Raw genomic sequence first — 16,101 nt, 5'->3', positions numbered from 1 at the left:
AGATAAAATAAGGCAGAGTTTGACCCATTTAGGTTTTTATTGAAGTTTTTGTTTTTACTGAAACACGTTAACCCTTGGTTCAGTTTGCTGCTCTTGGGCACATAACGGCAGCTTACTACGAGCCTGGGATACCTAGTGCCCAGTTTGCAATTGCAAGTGTTAAAGAGGCCTAAATTTTGTGAATAACCTTTACATAAATTTACCTGAAACCTGAGATTAAACAATTTTTAGAACATAAACCATTCCACAACAGGTGTGAGAGAGCAATCCCTTCATTTCACCACTAGAGGGCAGTCACTCACCTGTTCACAAGCTGATCAAACAGCAAGCTCTGGTTCAAACTTTCAAATCTGTTAATTTTGGATCTGCAGCTCCTCCGGACTGCTCGGTCCCCATTGATGCAGGGCCGATCCCCAGTCCCATCTTTCTCAACACGGCGGGGGTGACTTTTAAGACCTAATTAAAAAAAAAAAAAACTCTAAACAATTGTACAGCTTACAGATGATCAGTGATGAATGCAAATCCTACCTAGGCATATGCTACTACAAAATTAAGAAACTAAAGGTTTACTAATTGTGAATCTTAATAGTAAAGCTGAGGCTCCACAGTCCATTTATGGGGTGTACCCAACCTCCTGCTGTATCATGCTGAAGGTGTGCTGAATGGTTCGCTCTTCCCTAATAGCTTAGTTTCTCAGTTAATAATATTAAATAGGATTTATATAGCGCCAACATATTACGCAGCGCTGTACATTAAACAGTTGCTCATAGTAAAGAAAGGCACCTTGGGTCTTTACTACTCCAGTGGGCATACAAAGTTATTTTCAAACTTTATTACGCCAAAATTATTTAAAATATAAAGTACTGAGAATGGGTTACTGTGCTAGAGTCTGTTAGATGCATGCGGGTTGACGCATACTGTGTTTGGAGGATGGCTGGCTTAGCAGGTGGCACTGTACAATAAATTAGTAGAAATTGTACAAAAACTTTTGTTTTTGTTAGCACTGACACTGATTTCCCCTAAATCCCCTAAGAAAGCCTAAACCGGTGAAGCGTGTCGGGCCTCAAGATCCAGTTTCATTATTTACATACCTAACCACCTTACTGACTCTGGCAGTTGTGCTCTGTATAGTATCCGGTCCCTGCAACCCTTTATTATTATTATTATTATTATTATTATTACACAGTATTTATATAGCGCCATCATATTACGCAGCGCTGTACAAAGTCCATAGTCATGTCACTAACTGTCCCTCAAGGAGCTCACAATCTAATGTCCCTACTATAGTCATATGTTACTAATATAGTCTAAGATCAATTTAGTGGGAAGCCAATTAACCTAACTGCATGTTTTTGGCATGTGGGAGGAAACCGGAGTACCCGGAGGAAACCCACGCAGACACGGGGAGAACATGCAAACTCCATACAGATAGTGTCCTGGCTGGGATTCGAACCCAGGACCTAGCGCTGCAAAGGCCAGAGTGCTAACCCCTGAGCCACCGTGCTGCCCGGCTTTATTCATTCAGGAATAATTGCAAGGACATTATAACCAAGTATTTGTGTATATCTTTGCTTGTAAACATTTGGAAATCTTTTGTATAGATCTTCAATATACTTTTACATAAACGACTCAGCCATATGAAATCCCCCTGCTCCCCTTTTCTCTCTTATTTTGATTCATTAAATAAGTAAGAGGGGGTGCTGAGAAGTTCCTGGCTTTGTCCCCTTTCAGATGAAATAGAAAAATGAGTGTGGGGGGGCATATGACAGCCTAATATCTTAGTATGTAACTGTGCAAATATCAGGTCCTTGCGATTCTTAAAACTGTTTTTTCTTTTACTGAGAAGCAGTGATGGCAGAGGCACAAGCAAGTTTCACATCGTTGGAGTTACAGGCTGTCATTAGGTTTTTGTTTCTCCAGGGAAAGCAAGGACACGTCTCCCCCAGTGTTTGTGACATCTCCGTGTGAATGTGCTTTGCTGACTTTCCCTGGAGAAACAAAAACTTCATGACAGCCCGTAACTCCAACGACGTAAAACTTGCTTGTGCCTCTGCCATCACAGCTTCTCACTAAAAGAAAAACCAGTTTTAAAAATATTTGCACAATTACATACTAAGATATTAGGCTGTCATATTCCCCCACACTAATTTTTCTATTTCATCTGGAAGGGGGCAAAGCCAGGAACTTCTCAGCACCCCCTCGTAAACCTAAATTCTAAAGAATCGAAAAGAACATATTGAGATGGATATATAAGTTGATGGTTGTCTTTATAACGTCCTAATACAACAATAGTAAGTTGATCGTACTTACCTAAGCCACTGTGGCTGTTTTGTAAAGTAGCACCAGACTGAGACAATACCCTAAAATAAATGGAAGAAAAGGGAATATTAAAAATATGTCCATACAGAAATTATAAAACACATAAAAAACAAAAAATTCATGGCTGGCCTGACCACAATGCACAATAATGTGCACACAGAGCAAGTGAGATGTGAAGAATTAAAGCCCAATACAACTTTTAAGATATTTCTACAGTCAGAGGGAATGTTGTCAGTGATTTCATCAAGCAAGGTTTGTGCCAAGAAATAGGTACATTGCCAATATAAATAATGGTAACCCGACGACTGTCTAATGGGAAAAAAAAAAAAGTTTATCCAGTGCAGCAACAATGTATGGCAACATTTCACCAAGCTGGCTGAATTTATATTCTTTATGTTTCAAAAAAATAAAACATTCACAAGTTAGGTCCGATTGTGGAAACCCAACAAGACAAGCTGGGTGACAGGTGGTGAAATATTTACCTGGATCTTCTAGTTGACATATTCCACCCCTCCCGCTGCTTGCCGGCATGGGTTTTTGGGCTCTCCTTGCGGACAGGCTCGGCATGGTTGCAGGCGCGTTTCGCCGGAGGAGATACATGGCTTTCACTCAGGCTAGAATCAGCACTGCTGTCCTTCTGTAGAAACACAAACACAGTCCATTAGAAGGTTTTCATGTAGCTCAAAGAAGAAAAAAAAAAGAAATTAAAACAAAATATCCACAGAAAGTTATTAAAACGCCTTTATTGGAATCCAGTAATGTCTGACAAAATGTAAGCATCAATTGTGCAGCAAAGAAAATATATATTTACAGTAATGTAGCAAATCCAACCATGCTGTTCTCCAGGGAAGATATGAAAAGAAGTCAAGGGTATGCTACAGAACAATAACAGGATTTCCATTAGGACCCCTAACATACACAGAACTACTAAACAAAGCAGAATTCTAAAAGTCATTAGGCTATGTAAACACGTGCAATAATTGTCGTTGGAAAGGATCTTTGACGATCCTTTCCAACGACTGCACGATGCATGAACGAGCTCTGTACATACAGCACCGTTCTGCTCAATGGAGAGGGGAGAAAAGACGGAGCGGCACCCTGCTGCTCTTTCTCCCCTTCACTTCCATTACGATCGCCCATCGTCTGTGGATCCGCCACTTGTACACATGCCAGATTCTCGTCCAATATCGGTCTGAGCCAATTATCGGAAGAGAACTATTGAACGTGTGTACCAGCCTTAGAAGGCTTCCACATAAACTTTTGTTTCAGGTGATGTGGTCCTTTGCAACTTTCAGGTAAAGGATTGGTTAGTGTTCTTTAAGGACTTCTAACACAATGTCACATATGTTGTGTCTTCTGTGGTGATAAAATAACTTCGGGGAACACAACAGTGTACACCACGTATTCGTCCACCTTACCTTCCAATAAATATGGCCCTGTAAGAATTTAAATAAAGTAAATGCTACATATTGAAGGGGATATATTTATCCAAAAAAGAACAATGAAGAAACTGCACGCCAACCCTAATACTTTCCTTATCATATGATATTAAGCTTTTCTATCTGCAGCTCCACTCCAAAGGGTTAAACTGGTAGGAAGGCACAGACAGCACTGAGATCTTCCTAGTGAGAACACAGAAAGAAATAATGCTATAGAAGTTCTAACACTTCCCTACTAAATGGAGACCAAACTTTTGTCTGAAAGAGGACTTTGAACTACAGAAAAAAAAAAAAAAGTCATAAAACGCACCACAATAGGACATTCTGTGTACAAAGAAATGCAGAGCAACTCAAAAAAGGTCAAATTCAGCCTTTGAACTGCCTTGTGCACTACTCAATGAAAACAAGAGGTAAGTATTGAGGGGGATGACCACTGGTTTTGAACCCTTTCCTACTCTGATAGCTAGAACAAAAAAAGATAAAACACACTTAATACTGTATGATGCCCAGCAGGTTTAAGGCACCTAATAGACACCAAGGTTACAGATAACGCCATCACTTATTTGGGTTCCAATATCACAAGAATCACTCAGGCCCATATGACAGAAATATACCTCCTATATAAAAAGTTTTCACACATTTTTACATTTAGCGTCATAAATCCCTGTTTTATCCAGGTTTCAAAGGGGAACACTATAGTAGGAAAATTAGGTTTTTAATTTAAAAAGTCTTACCGGGATACATACATACATACATACATACATACCGTCTTGCCCCATGCGAAAAAGATGTGACTGCCCGGATATAATGTCAGCTCTGCAGAGGGGAAATATGAAGATAATCTCCACCTCACGCATAGACTGTGTGTCAATACCCCGATTCTTCATACACAGCAGACAATGACCGTAACATAAAGCACAAACAGAGGACACGGAATTGCTGGCTAGTCAGTGAATTGAGCTCTTCTTTAGCCCCAAGGTTCTTTATTAAAATTAAACAGGATTTATATAGCGCCAACATAATACACAGCGCTGTACAATAAATAGGTGTTTCCAATGACAGACAGACACTACAGTAATCAAGCCCCTACCTGTCCCAAGAGACCACCAAACTCCTTGTACACGCTCCTATCTCTCGTCTGGACTACTGTAACCTCCTCCTCTCTGGTATTCCACTAACCCGACTCTCTCCTCTACAATCTATTATGAATGCTGCAGCCAGACTCATCCATCCTTCCCTCCGCTCCTCTTCCGCTGCATCTCTTTGTAGTTCTCTCCATTGGCTTCCATTTCACCTTAGAATCAAATTCAAGCTCCTGTGCTTTGCCTTCAAATCCCTCCACAGTTCTTGTCCCACTTACCTTTCTAACCTGATAGAAAAATACTCCCCTAGCCGCTCTTTTTGCTCCTTCAATGACCTACTAATGACTTCCTCAATCATAACCTCATCACACGCATGGATACAAGACTTCTCTAGAGCTGCCCCAACTTTCTGGAATGGGTCTTCCTTGTCCTATTCGGCTTGCTCCTACTTTCTGCTCATTTAAAAGAGCACTCAAAACCTATCTTTTCAAACTCACCTACCCATCTTCTTCTGTCTTTTGAAACCGCCACTACTTCCCACCACTACATATCTCCCATCCTATTGTGTGTACATTCCCGCACCTAGTAGATTGTAAGCTCATTGGAGCAGGGTCCTCTCCTCCTGTATCACTGTCTGTATTTGTTTGTCACTTGCAACCTCCATTTAATGTACAGAGCTGTGTAATATGTTGACGCTATATAAATCCTGTTTATTAATATATTAATAACAGGAGGAAGAGAGGACCCTGCCTTGAGGAGTTTACAATCTAGGAGGAGGGGGAAGTAGCAGACATGAGGGGGTGCTTTATCACTTTGAATTTGCAAAGTGGTATCAGGATTCTACTTTGTATTGGTCAATTAAAGTGGAACTTAAGAGTTGTGATCAGGCAGGGTTTTATTACAGGAAGGGAAAGGCGATGTCCCTTCTGCAATAAGCATTCTTACCTGGCCAACACATTCTGGTTACCCGAGGTTTCCAGCAATGAATGATCTCCAGCATGGGAGTTATGTCATCCCATCAACTTAATATGGCCAAAGACCAAAACAAGGAAGAGAAGGTAGAAGATGGCGGTGCCTTGAAAAGGTACAGGTAAATATAAACGGGTTTAGTTCTGCTTTAAGTATGTGAAAACAGGAGCTCAGGTAAAAGGCCACTAGGTATGTCCACACTTTATAGAAAGATTACAGCAGTGTGGTTCTTGCTATACACTGTATACTATAGTTATTAATACAAATATATGATATATAACGTCATATAGAAATCTTTAAATTTCTTGTTGTTGCCGCTGAAGATTGTTACACATACACAGATTGGATCTTTGTTCTCAGTCTTGTGCAATGGCCTGGTGTGGAAATTGCTTCCTCACACAAGATGACTAAACGGACTTCATGTTCCAAAACTCTCAGCAGTTTTACAACCACATCATGTTTTTGTTTTACTTTAACTTACTCAAGCGTGTTGGACGCATGACAGGGCTGCCTGCCCAAAAAAAAGACACTGAACAGTGAGGAAAGCCAGCACAAAGCCAGAATATTTTTTCTCCTGCAACAGCTGTTGAGAACCTCAGGATAAAACTCAAGGAAACCTGTCATGAAAGTTGCTGAGCTTGCAAAACTAGAAAACTCCTGAAATTGATATTTGCCGGCTATCATACATTGAGTCGATAAACCGAAACCAGTAAGTACATAAGATTTCCCATTCTGACTTTCCTGATCTGTATATGTGTATTGGGTCAATGGATGAACACATAATAAGGAAAGTTGGTCAGGTCATTGCAGCAAGACAACGAGAATTTTCAGAAGGTCTCACAGACAGAACTGGAAATCCATACTTGAGCTAACACTACAAAGAATTGTGCCTCCACGTTAGTGTGATCCAGAGGCAAGAACCCGAATCATTGGATATTTGTGTGTGCCAGAAGTGCTCATCTTCCCATACAAGGAAAACATAATGCAAAAGTTGTTTGAATCAGGTGGATGTGGACTAAGAGGGTCAACTGCAGGTCAGAAGGAGGTCAAATATTCAATGAGCTGTGAATATTCTCTAAAGCACCTCAAACTAGTATCAAATAAAAGCACCATTCACCTACCATTAAACACATCTGACCATCAACACATGCTCCAATATTTACACATGGGACCATATCATAGATAAGAGCAGTAAAATAGCATGGGATGGACCCCGGGGTACACATGAAAAAATTTACAGACAGGAAAGGATGCTGCAATAGTTGCAAAAAAACTATTTGGAAATCACAACTGAAATAGTACATTTTACATGCTGCAGTTCTTAAAAATAATTCTAAAAACAAAAACATTCTAAAAACATATCTATAGTTAAGAACTTTTGTTTGTTTTGCATCCTGTATCACTGTCTGTATTAGTCTGTCATTTGCGACCCTTATTTAATGTACAGCGCTATATAAATCCTGTTAATAATAATAATAGTTAAAGAAGTGTTCAAATCCCCTCTTTTCCTGGAGATTCAGTGGTAGGAAAGAGGAAATCTCCTCGTTCACTCTTGTCACCAGAACAAGGATTTCCCTCTGAATGATGTAAACCAACATGGAAATTGTAGGGCAGATTCTGAGCTTTTAGCGTCTGGTATCTGGAGTACTGCTCACTACCACCCCTATACATTCCCTATTGATCTGCCACAGGGGGGCGCTATATGTAGCGTCACCTGAGGAAGCTGTAAATACACCGCATGCAGGAACCTTGCCATATACATGCCATCAACGCTGGGATTCCTGAAGATAAGACTGTGTGTGACACACAACATCGCTTTTCCAGAAAAGTCTGCCACTAGCAGACGCACATTCCTAATGTATACAGCAGGAAATCTGCCACAAATCCTTAAATGAACTCATGGGCCAAAGTCCAGGAACACAGACTTGCTTGAATCCTTGCTCTTCCAAGAAATGCGTCATCGTATACACATCCATGATGGTTTATAGTACTAAGTAGGCTTGTCAAACCTATGGGCTCGAGAGATAAATCTGATGTAAACAAGGCTGGGCTGGATCCCAGTAATATCTTCTGCCATTCAAGAGATATTCTTCTCTGTTTACAATACATATAAACTAAAGCGATGAATTTTAGATTTCCTTTTAACATTTTTAGCCGAATCTCTGCATCATGCCGTCTTTTTAAAGGCATTAATGAACTACAACAACAAGCAATTTCTTAGCTAGGGGTGGGGAAGTGTTTCGATGGTGAATGTGATCCAAACCACTTTGCAATGATTTGTAAAATCTTGCTGCAATACAAAATGAAAATGTACAAGGCCTTCACATATTTCTGGTTCTGCAACTTTCCTCCAACTACAGTGTTCTCCCCGGTCCCTTTTAACCGGGCGCCCCACCCAGCACTTTTCAGCAAACGCCCGGCTGTTTACTTATGAGTTGGTCACAATTCAGGGGCTGCCACCGGCCTACAATTTCTTTCCACCCAGCTTCAAAAAAATTCTGGGTTGAGCACTTAACTGTATCAGTTTGTCACATTACCGCTTCACATAAAGAGACTTTACAACTGTTTTGGGTCATGTTCTTTCCCGTGTTCACCGATCACCACCCTGCATCGTGTCCGCAGTATCTTAGTACTTTGGATGGTTCACAGTCTCTCATATAGCATGTTCATGATGTCTAGGAGGCAATAAAAGTTTAGCTGGTTCTAAACAGAGGAGTGACAGAAAAAAAGATTAAAGTGGAAAATGTGTGATCAGACAGGTCTGCGCATGCACTGCTCAGTGTAGAATCGCAGGGTGGAGGCCAAGCAAGCAAGCGAGCAATGGCTAAAGATTGAACGCAGGAAGAGAAGAGTTTTGCGTCAGCAAGGGAACAGTATTTAAAAACTGCAAGCAGGCAGTCCTTGACTCTGACTGCCACAAGTAAACCAAAAAATCTTGTGGTTTTTATGTAATGAAAAAATGAGGGCAATAAGATTCGACACTCTGGCTAGGTTCGAGTGGGTCTGGTCTCCTTGGATTAGAACATTATCTTCGCATTCTATTAACAACGCTTTCTTTGTATACAACTTAATCAGTTATATCTGTAAAATTGCTTGACAAATTTTGTATCTGATGATGCTAGTCTGGCGGACACCCTGGGGGGAGGGAGTCATTTGGGGGTTATTTTTCTTTAAAATGTTTATTTTTATTTCATTTTTACATATTCTTGGAAGTTTTTTTATATGTATATTTATATGGTTTTTGTTTATTATTGTTTGTTTTGTTAATTCTTGAAAATCCTAATAAAACTTATTGAAAATAAAAAACTGCGAGCAGGCAGGTAAAGTTATTGTACTACACAAAGGACATCGCCTGTCCCCTCTATAATTAAAAAAAAAAAAAAAAAAAAAAAAAAAAAACTTCCTGGTCACACACAATTTTTTACTTCTATGTTTTAGTTCCACTTTAGGCATACACGATGATACAGGTCAATATTGCAGAGGAAAGCAATAATCCCTCCTACCTGCCGGATTGCACTGGGTATCGGGCAATAGGCGGGGCTCTGCCTAGGCAGCTTTTGCAGACCAGATAGCCGGCAATCCCAGCTGCGGGTGACGGAATAAATGAACTCCTGCGACCTACGTCATCTCAGCCAAACAAGTTGAAGATCCTCCACAGGAAGAAGGACAACTTCCAGTTTGACATCCTTAATATCTTCACTCATCTTTTCAGTTTTGTCCTATTACAGTCTAATGAACTAAGGATATAAAGGTCATAGATTGCAGTCCGTATAATATGCGATCAGTAATCTGCCCTGTTTCTTTATGCCGGGTGGGAAGCGGCTGTAGGAGGGTGGTGGGAAGCGGCTGTAGGAGGGTGGTGGGAAGCGGCTGTAGGAGGGTGGTGGGAAGCGGCTGTAGGAGGGTGGTAACGCCTGTACTGTGGCCCAACTTTTCAGGAACCATCTAAAATCAACCGGGTGGTTACAGAAGAGTGCCGGGTGGTGCGCCCAGCTAAAAGAGGCCAGGGAGAACACTGTAATCATACTGTAAGATGGAACGTCTTTAGAAATTCCTCATTAATATGTAGAAACAGAATTAACATGCAGTAAATATGGCCCTCAAGGGACACATCAAATAATTATCCCAAATAACTGTACCCACAATTCATCTAGCATTGCAACATACCATGTGTACTTGTCTTGATGACAGAAGAACATAAAAGGAGAAACAAAAGTCCACATGCACCTGGCCTTTGGCTCCAAACAAAAAGCTATCCTGCAATGGGCAATGTAAAAATGTACATTATATAACGCGTATAGAAGTCAGCCCAAAGGTGCAAATACAGCATGTATCTCACTCCAACTCTGTTTGCTTTGGTTTATAAAAATGTTTTCGGCAGACAAGGTTGCCAAGATTATATTTTGCTCAGGTATTCTGACCGCCATTGCTAAAAGTACACAAAAGGTGCAGTTCATCTGCATAACTAGAATAGCAAGATTTCACAAGTTCTGTAGAATGAGGAGCCGTACAATCTGTACAAAAATTCCAAACAGGTTTAGGTTCATGTTCAGAAGTGCCTGGAACATCTGCTGGAAAGGATCATAGCGGCGGTGTCACCACCTGATCCAGAAATACATTGCAATACATATCCACAATATATTTATGGGCAGAGTCTCTCCCCCCCACCCCCGTGTCATTGCTTGTATCTGTCTGTCAGTTGCAACATCTATTTATTGTACAGCGCTGCATAATAAGTTGAAGCTTTATAAATACAATAATTAATGGATTAGGGGAATGTCTCATAGCTATGAGTGTGACTGCTACCCACTCACATTAGATAACACAACAGGCTCACTTGAACAAAAGAACTTACTTTTACTTTAATGCTCTACTTCTCCATGCAGCTGATGTGAGTGGAAAAAAAGGCTCATTGTAAGCTACAAATTACTGGAGCTAAAGTTTACAAAAGCCTATGGACTCCTTGTGGGACACCGATTTCCCAGCTGTGCAAGGGGGATCTCTGACAGAGGGTTGTAGTTCATCTTGCATGACCCAACTTTAATGACAAAGTCCTAAAAGCTGAAAGTTTAATCTGCTTGTTTTTGCCCTCCCTGGTTCCACCTTCTTCCAAAACCACCAACATTTAAAGCGGAACTTAAGCCAGTTATACTCACCTGTCACCATCTTACTTCTTCTCTTCCGCCTTGCAATCTTTGGTCATCTTGTCTGACCAGGCCAAGGTGATGTAACTCCAGTGCAAATGCTCGAGTGATCGGTCCCGGCAAGCACGGGGTAACCAAAGCGGAGCTCTGCTTCATGGGGTGATCAGGCAGGTAAGGAGGATTATTGCAGAAGGAGCTGGCAAAGTTATGGAATAAGTATAATGTCTTGATTGCTGGATATCCGTCTGGAATAATAAACATCCCTAGATGGGCCGTATTTGCATGCAGACTGTCCACATGTGAGACTGAACTTTCATGATTAAAAGAACTGAAACCCAAATGAATGAAAGAAGTGGGTCATGGACAAAAAAAGCTAAAACTAGATGATGCTGAATGTCCACTAACTATGGACTCAGGGGGTCTCGGTCTGATTTGGTGAAGTTTTGAGAAGCTCACAGTATGTAAGGAAATCAGAGCAAGTATTTGAGATGAGCCAGCACAATTCTCAGCCTCTACATAGAACAGAAAGTGAGGGGACATCTCTAACAAGGGCATTAAAAGCCCCAGATCTAGGAACACACAAACCAAAAACACACAGCTTTTAAATCGAATGACAGATGGTGCCAAGCAAGGAATCAATAGACAAACCCCTGGGAGATATAAAGACACAACAGTGTAACACCAAGAGAAGGGAGTGGGACTTGTACCCAACCCAGTAACATACAAATAACGTCATCTGACAAGCAGAAAATACAATTTCTAAGCACCGAATTTAGGTGAAAAATGGTAAAATATATGATCAATGCTTCCTAAAGTAATAATGGAATATGTACAGTGGAATGTGTGACCATACAGGCCTTTTGTTTTCAATAGATTTTTATATTTTTAATTTAACAAAATAATGATACAAATAAGTAGTACAAAATAAGTTAGTGTGAAACAGGTGTGTGTGTGTCCCCATATCTATGCTGTAACAAATCACTTTTATGAAAACCCATTGGCAAGTTATACACAGTACAAATCACAACTAGTATTAACATTCTCAAGCCCGAGAAGCACAAATGGGTATAAATTTCCCTTTATATCCAACACATAACCACCACCCGCCTTCAGGATGGAGAGAGGGGCCATACAGGCCTTTTGAAGCTTGAAAAGGTTGCTAGAAAAGTACAAACATTTAATTATAATATATTCCTCTAGATAGGTCAGCAGCGTAAATGTACAAGCCATGTGAAATCACTACAAAGTTCCAATGGTTTAGGGATTGGACTAGGTTGTTCCTCCTGTCATTAGAATCAGGGTTAGATCTGCATGGTCCGGAAAGCTCAGAAACAATCAGAGCCAAGGAAAGGAGCTGCTAAGACTGCTGGGCTCTGCTAACCAGCTGGCTCTTTGTTTACATTGAGGAGGGGAGAGTTAGTGCTGCCCCCAGATGAACTCATGGTGTGCCGGCATTACAAGCCTGTAACATGAGCTGACTTCACATCATACATATAGAGGCATTCCATACTCCAACCTCGGTATCTCAGTCCATAAATATCCCAATACCGTTCTGTTCTTCTTCTGTACAAGGAATAGGCAGAGAAAGTCTGAGAGTAGTTTATGGTGATCATGTAACATTCCCACATGATGATTTTTACAAAGAAAACAAAATAGTTGTGAGATTTGGGGTAAAAAGTTTCAGTCTAATAAAGGACAACTGTGTGATTTGAAACGTGTGCGGTGTTTGCAAACCGATCAATCCACAAGCATGAAAAATCTGTGGGGTATTCCACTTGACTCCTCCACCAAGGACCCTCAGGGGCCCCATCTCCTTCCTGGGACCACTTTTGGTAAATAGGGACCATGGCATACAAGACCGGCTGTTTTAGAGATACTCTGACTGTTCACTTGTAAACCTTAACAGGTGTCAATGTAACCAGATAGTCGGTGTTATTCACTGCACTGGTTTTAATGGATTAGGCGGATTGGCCTATATATTCACTTATAAATAAATTATCTCTTTGTATTATTCCTTGCAAAAATCATACGGCTAAAAGCAGTTCTTAAAAAAGGAAAGGAGAAAATAGCAAAATAAAGCGGTGTTCCTTGACTTTGTTTTGTTCTAAGTTGCCAGAATTTACAGAGTAAAATCAATACAGTATGCTGAAAAGGAAATCAGCCTTCCCTGGTTGCATGCTTGTCCAAGTTAGAGACTTGCTAGGTGGTGGATCAGCATGACAAACCCACCGCTTGCCCTGTAATCCATGTCAGCAATAACAGCCCCCATAGTGCTCTCCTCACAATAGTTTAAACCTTTGTGTCTGACAGAAGGCAAAGCCTCGCCTTATGTCTAATTGCAGGGAGGATCTGAATGCATGCAGTTGGGAAATACTTTATCTGAGCTTCCAAGGTGTGACTATGAAGCCCAGTTTGTATAGAACGGCTTGAATTCTCATACTTAATAATTAAGGCAAATCAAAGTGCTTGGGCTGTTCTGTGAGCTGCACAGATCACCTGCAGTCACCATAAGCCACCAGAGAGGGCGCTCAGGAGCCTGCTCTGCTCAGACAACAAAACCAAGAACTTTTGTTCTTTTGTACAATTCAGAGAACAACCCACACTGAACACTAACATCTGCTGAGCCCACATTACACCCACACAACAGCCAGAATAGTGGCAATGACACTGTATACCAAGCCTTGCTGTGCCTGAAACACAAAGAACAACACATACATGTCCCATCATCCTATCCATGGAACCTCCTGCAACAATGTATACACAGCAAACACTACAAGGATAACATAACTAATGTACTGCAACTTCCATGAAACAATGTATCTGGGATTACACAGTGTCACATGCAAATAAAAGTAGCAGTGTACCAACATGGACACAATATAATAAAGGTCAGCTGCAGACAGAACTGATATAGGGGTATCTTGAATTATTATTAAACAGGATTTATATGGCACCAACATATTACGCAGCGCTGTACATTAAATAGGGAAAGCAAGTGACAGACAGATACAAACAAACAATGACATAGGAGGAGGAGAGGGCCCTACCCTGAGGAGCTTACAATCTAAGAGGTGAGGGAGGCAGCATACAATAGCAGGGGGATTTGGGATGATTAGTAGTAGGGATTTAGGAGATGGAAGAATACAGGTAGGCGAGTATGAAAAGGTGGGACTTAATGAGCAGAAAGTAGGAGCAAGCTGAATAGGATGGGGAAGACCATTCCAGAGAGTGGGGGCAGCTCTATACAAAAGAACACCACACACATTCCATCGTCTTATCCATGGAACTTCTAACATTCTCATACCTATACACACACAGCAAACACTGCAAGGATAACACAGAAAACAACTAAAGTCACTTCCAAGAAACAATGTATCCAAATGTATCGGGGATTACATTGTGTCACAGCTCACAGTATATAAGCATGCTGGCTATTGAGAAGAATTCCTCTTACATTGCTGGCCAGTGGGAAGAATGTCACCTTTACAAATAGCAAAAAGATCATTGGTGTCAGTTAAACTGACCTGAGATTGCGGATTATTGAAACCCCTAGCAACCTTAGCATATAATGATCATCGTACTATATTGTATTTTTCAGCACTCACTCTATTCCATAACATGAAGTTATACACACAACACAACTTTATATTCAGCATTATCACCAGGTGTCAGTAAAAGGACATATGGGACCAGTAACGCCAGCACATAATATAGAACATTGGCCCCGTCCTGTACAGGGTGGATGTCAGCTGGGGTCAGACGCAGCATGTGACCAGCACTGCCATACAGATGGAGGACGATCCATGTGGACAGCCAGGACAACAATAACAGTGCTGGAAGGACACCAAGCATGGACACACAAATATTGTACCGTATGAGAGTTGTCTAGTAATGGAGATGACTGATCCACAGACCCAGAGCGATCCACAGACCCACAAATTATGTACGGTATGAGAGTTGTCTAGTAATAGAGACGACTGATCTGCAGACAGACTGATCTACAGATAGCATGGACACACAAATATTGTACGGTATGAGAGTTGTCTAGTAATGGATACAACTGATATACTGACACACAGATACAGACCGATCCACAGATATGAGAAGGCAGGCAAACATGGCACATAATGAACGATATTATTTGGTAACATGAAGCCGGCATATAAACTTGGCAGACAATATACACACCAGTGTCACCAGGAGGAATCATTCATACCATAGACACCATATAAGTGTACATGTGATGGCAAACATGCTCCATAATATACATCATTATTATTGTAAGGTATAATACCATAGGTGACACTGCTGTCCGTGTATGAATATTACTGTATATGAGTATTATTACTATAATATTAGGGAGCATTATATACAGACCGATATAAACATTACGGAGGTTGGATCATTGTCCACATGGTAGTATATCAGCATGACAGACCAAGATCATACTACATATATATATATATATATATATATATACACACACACACACACACATACAATACACCGCCATATGAGTATTACCATTGCACACACCAGGTCTAATTTATTAAAGTTCTCCAAAACTGGAAACAATAGACTATCATGGAAGAACCTGGGTGATCCAACAATCCTGGAACGTATTCAGTCCAAAGCACACATTTACCAACCAACAGCAAATGATTTTGAAGAAATCTATTCCAGGTTATTAATAAACAGGATTTAAATAGCGCCAACATATCACGCAGCGCTGTACATTGAATAGGGGTTGTAAATAACAGACAGTGATATAGGAGGAGGAGAGGACCCTGCCCCGAAGAGCTTACAATCTAGGAGATGGGGGAAGTAACACACAGATTTGCTGGATCACCCATAATAGTCTATCTGCTCCGGTTCTGGAGAGATTTAATAAATCAGGTTGGACTGACATAGAATTATTACATTATAGTAATATTATTATTGAACTCTCTATATTAAATGGGGGCATTATGCATAGACCAGTATGGCCCAATATATGAATATTACACTATAATATCAGAATATATCACTTTATTATTATGAGGCAGTATAGTGACATTATATACAGATGTCAGTGTGATATATGAATATTATGGGAATATTACATGATTTTATTATGGGGTAGTATATGTATTTTCTATATTGCCCAGT

At 40.6% G+C, this 16,101-nt stretch overlaps 1 protein-coding gene across 4 annotated transcripts in view; it reads right to left on the bottom strand.

Moving 5' to 3' along the window:
- Window positions 1–16,101, bottom strand: part of ATAD2B (ATPase family AAA domain containing 2B) — an 87,135-nt gene that overhangs the window by 69,244 nt on the left and 1,790 nt on the right. For all 4 annotated transcript variants that reach the window (XM_072407473.1, XM_072407475.1, XM_072407474.1 and 1 more), the window contains exons 2-4: window positions 2,802–2,956; window positions 2,311–2,360; window positions 303–456 (exon numbers count right to left, since the gene is read on the bottom strand). In XM_072407473.1, the coding sequence (XP_072263574.1) occupies window positions 303–456; window positions 2,311–2,360; window positions 2,802–2,956 (359 nt within the window). The remainder of the gene's footprint in view (window positions 1–302; window positions 457–2,310; window positions 2,361–2,801; window positions 2,957–16,101) is intronic.

Source organism: Pyxicephalus adspersus, chromosome 4, assembly GCF_032062135.1.
Source record: "Pyxicephalus adspersus chromosome 4, UCB_Pads_2.0, whole genome shotgun sequence".
Taxonomy (NCBI): domain Eukaryota; kingdom Metazoa; phylum Chordata; class Amphibia; order Anura; family Pyxicephalidae; genus Pyxicephalus; species Pyxicephalus adspersus.
This window is presented reverse-complemented; position numbering and strand designations above follow the sequence as displayed.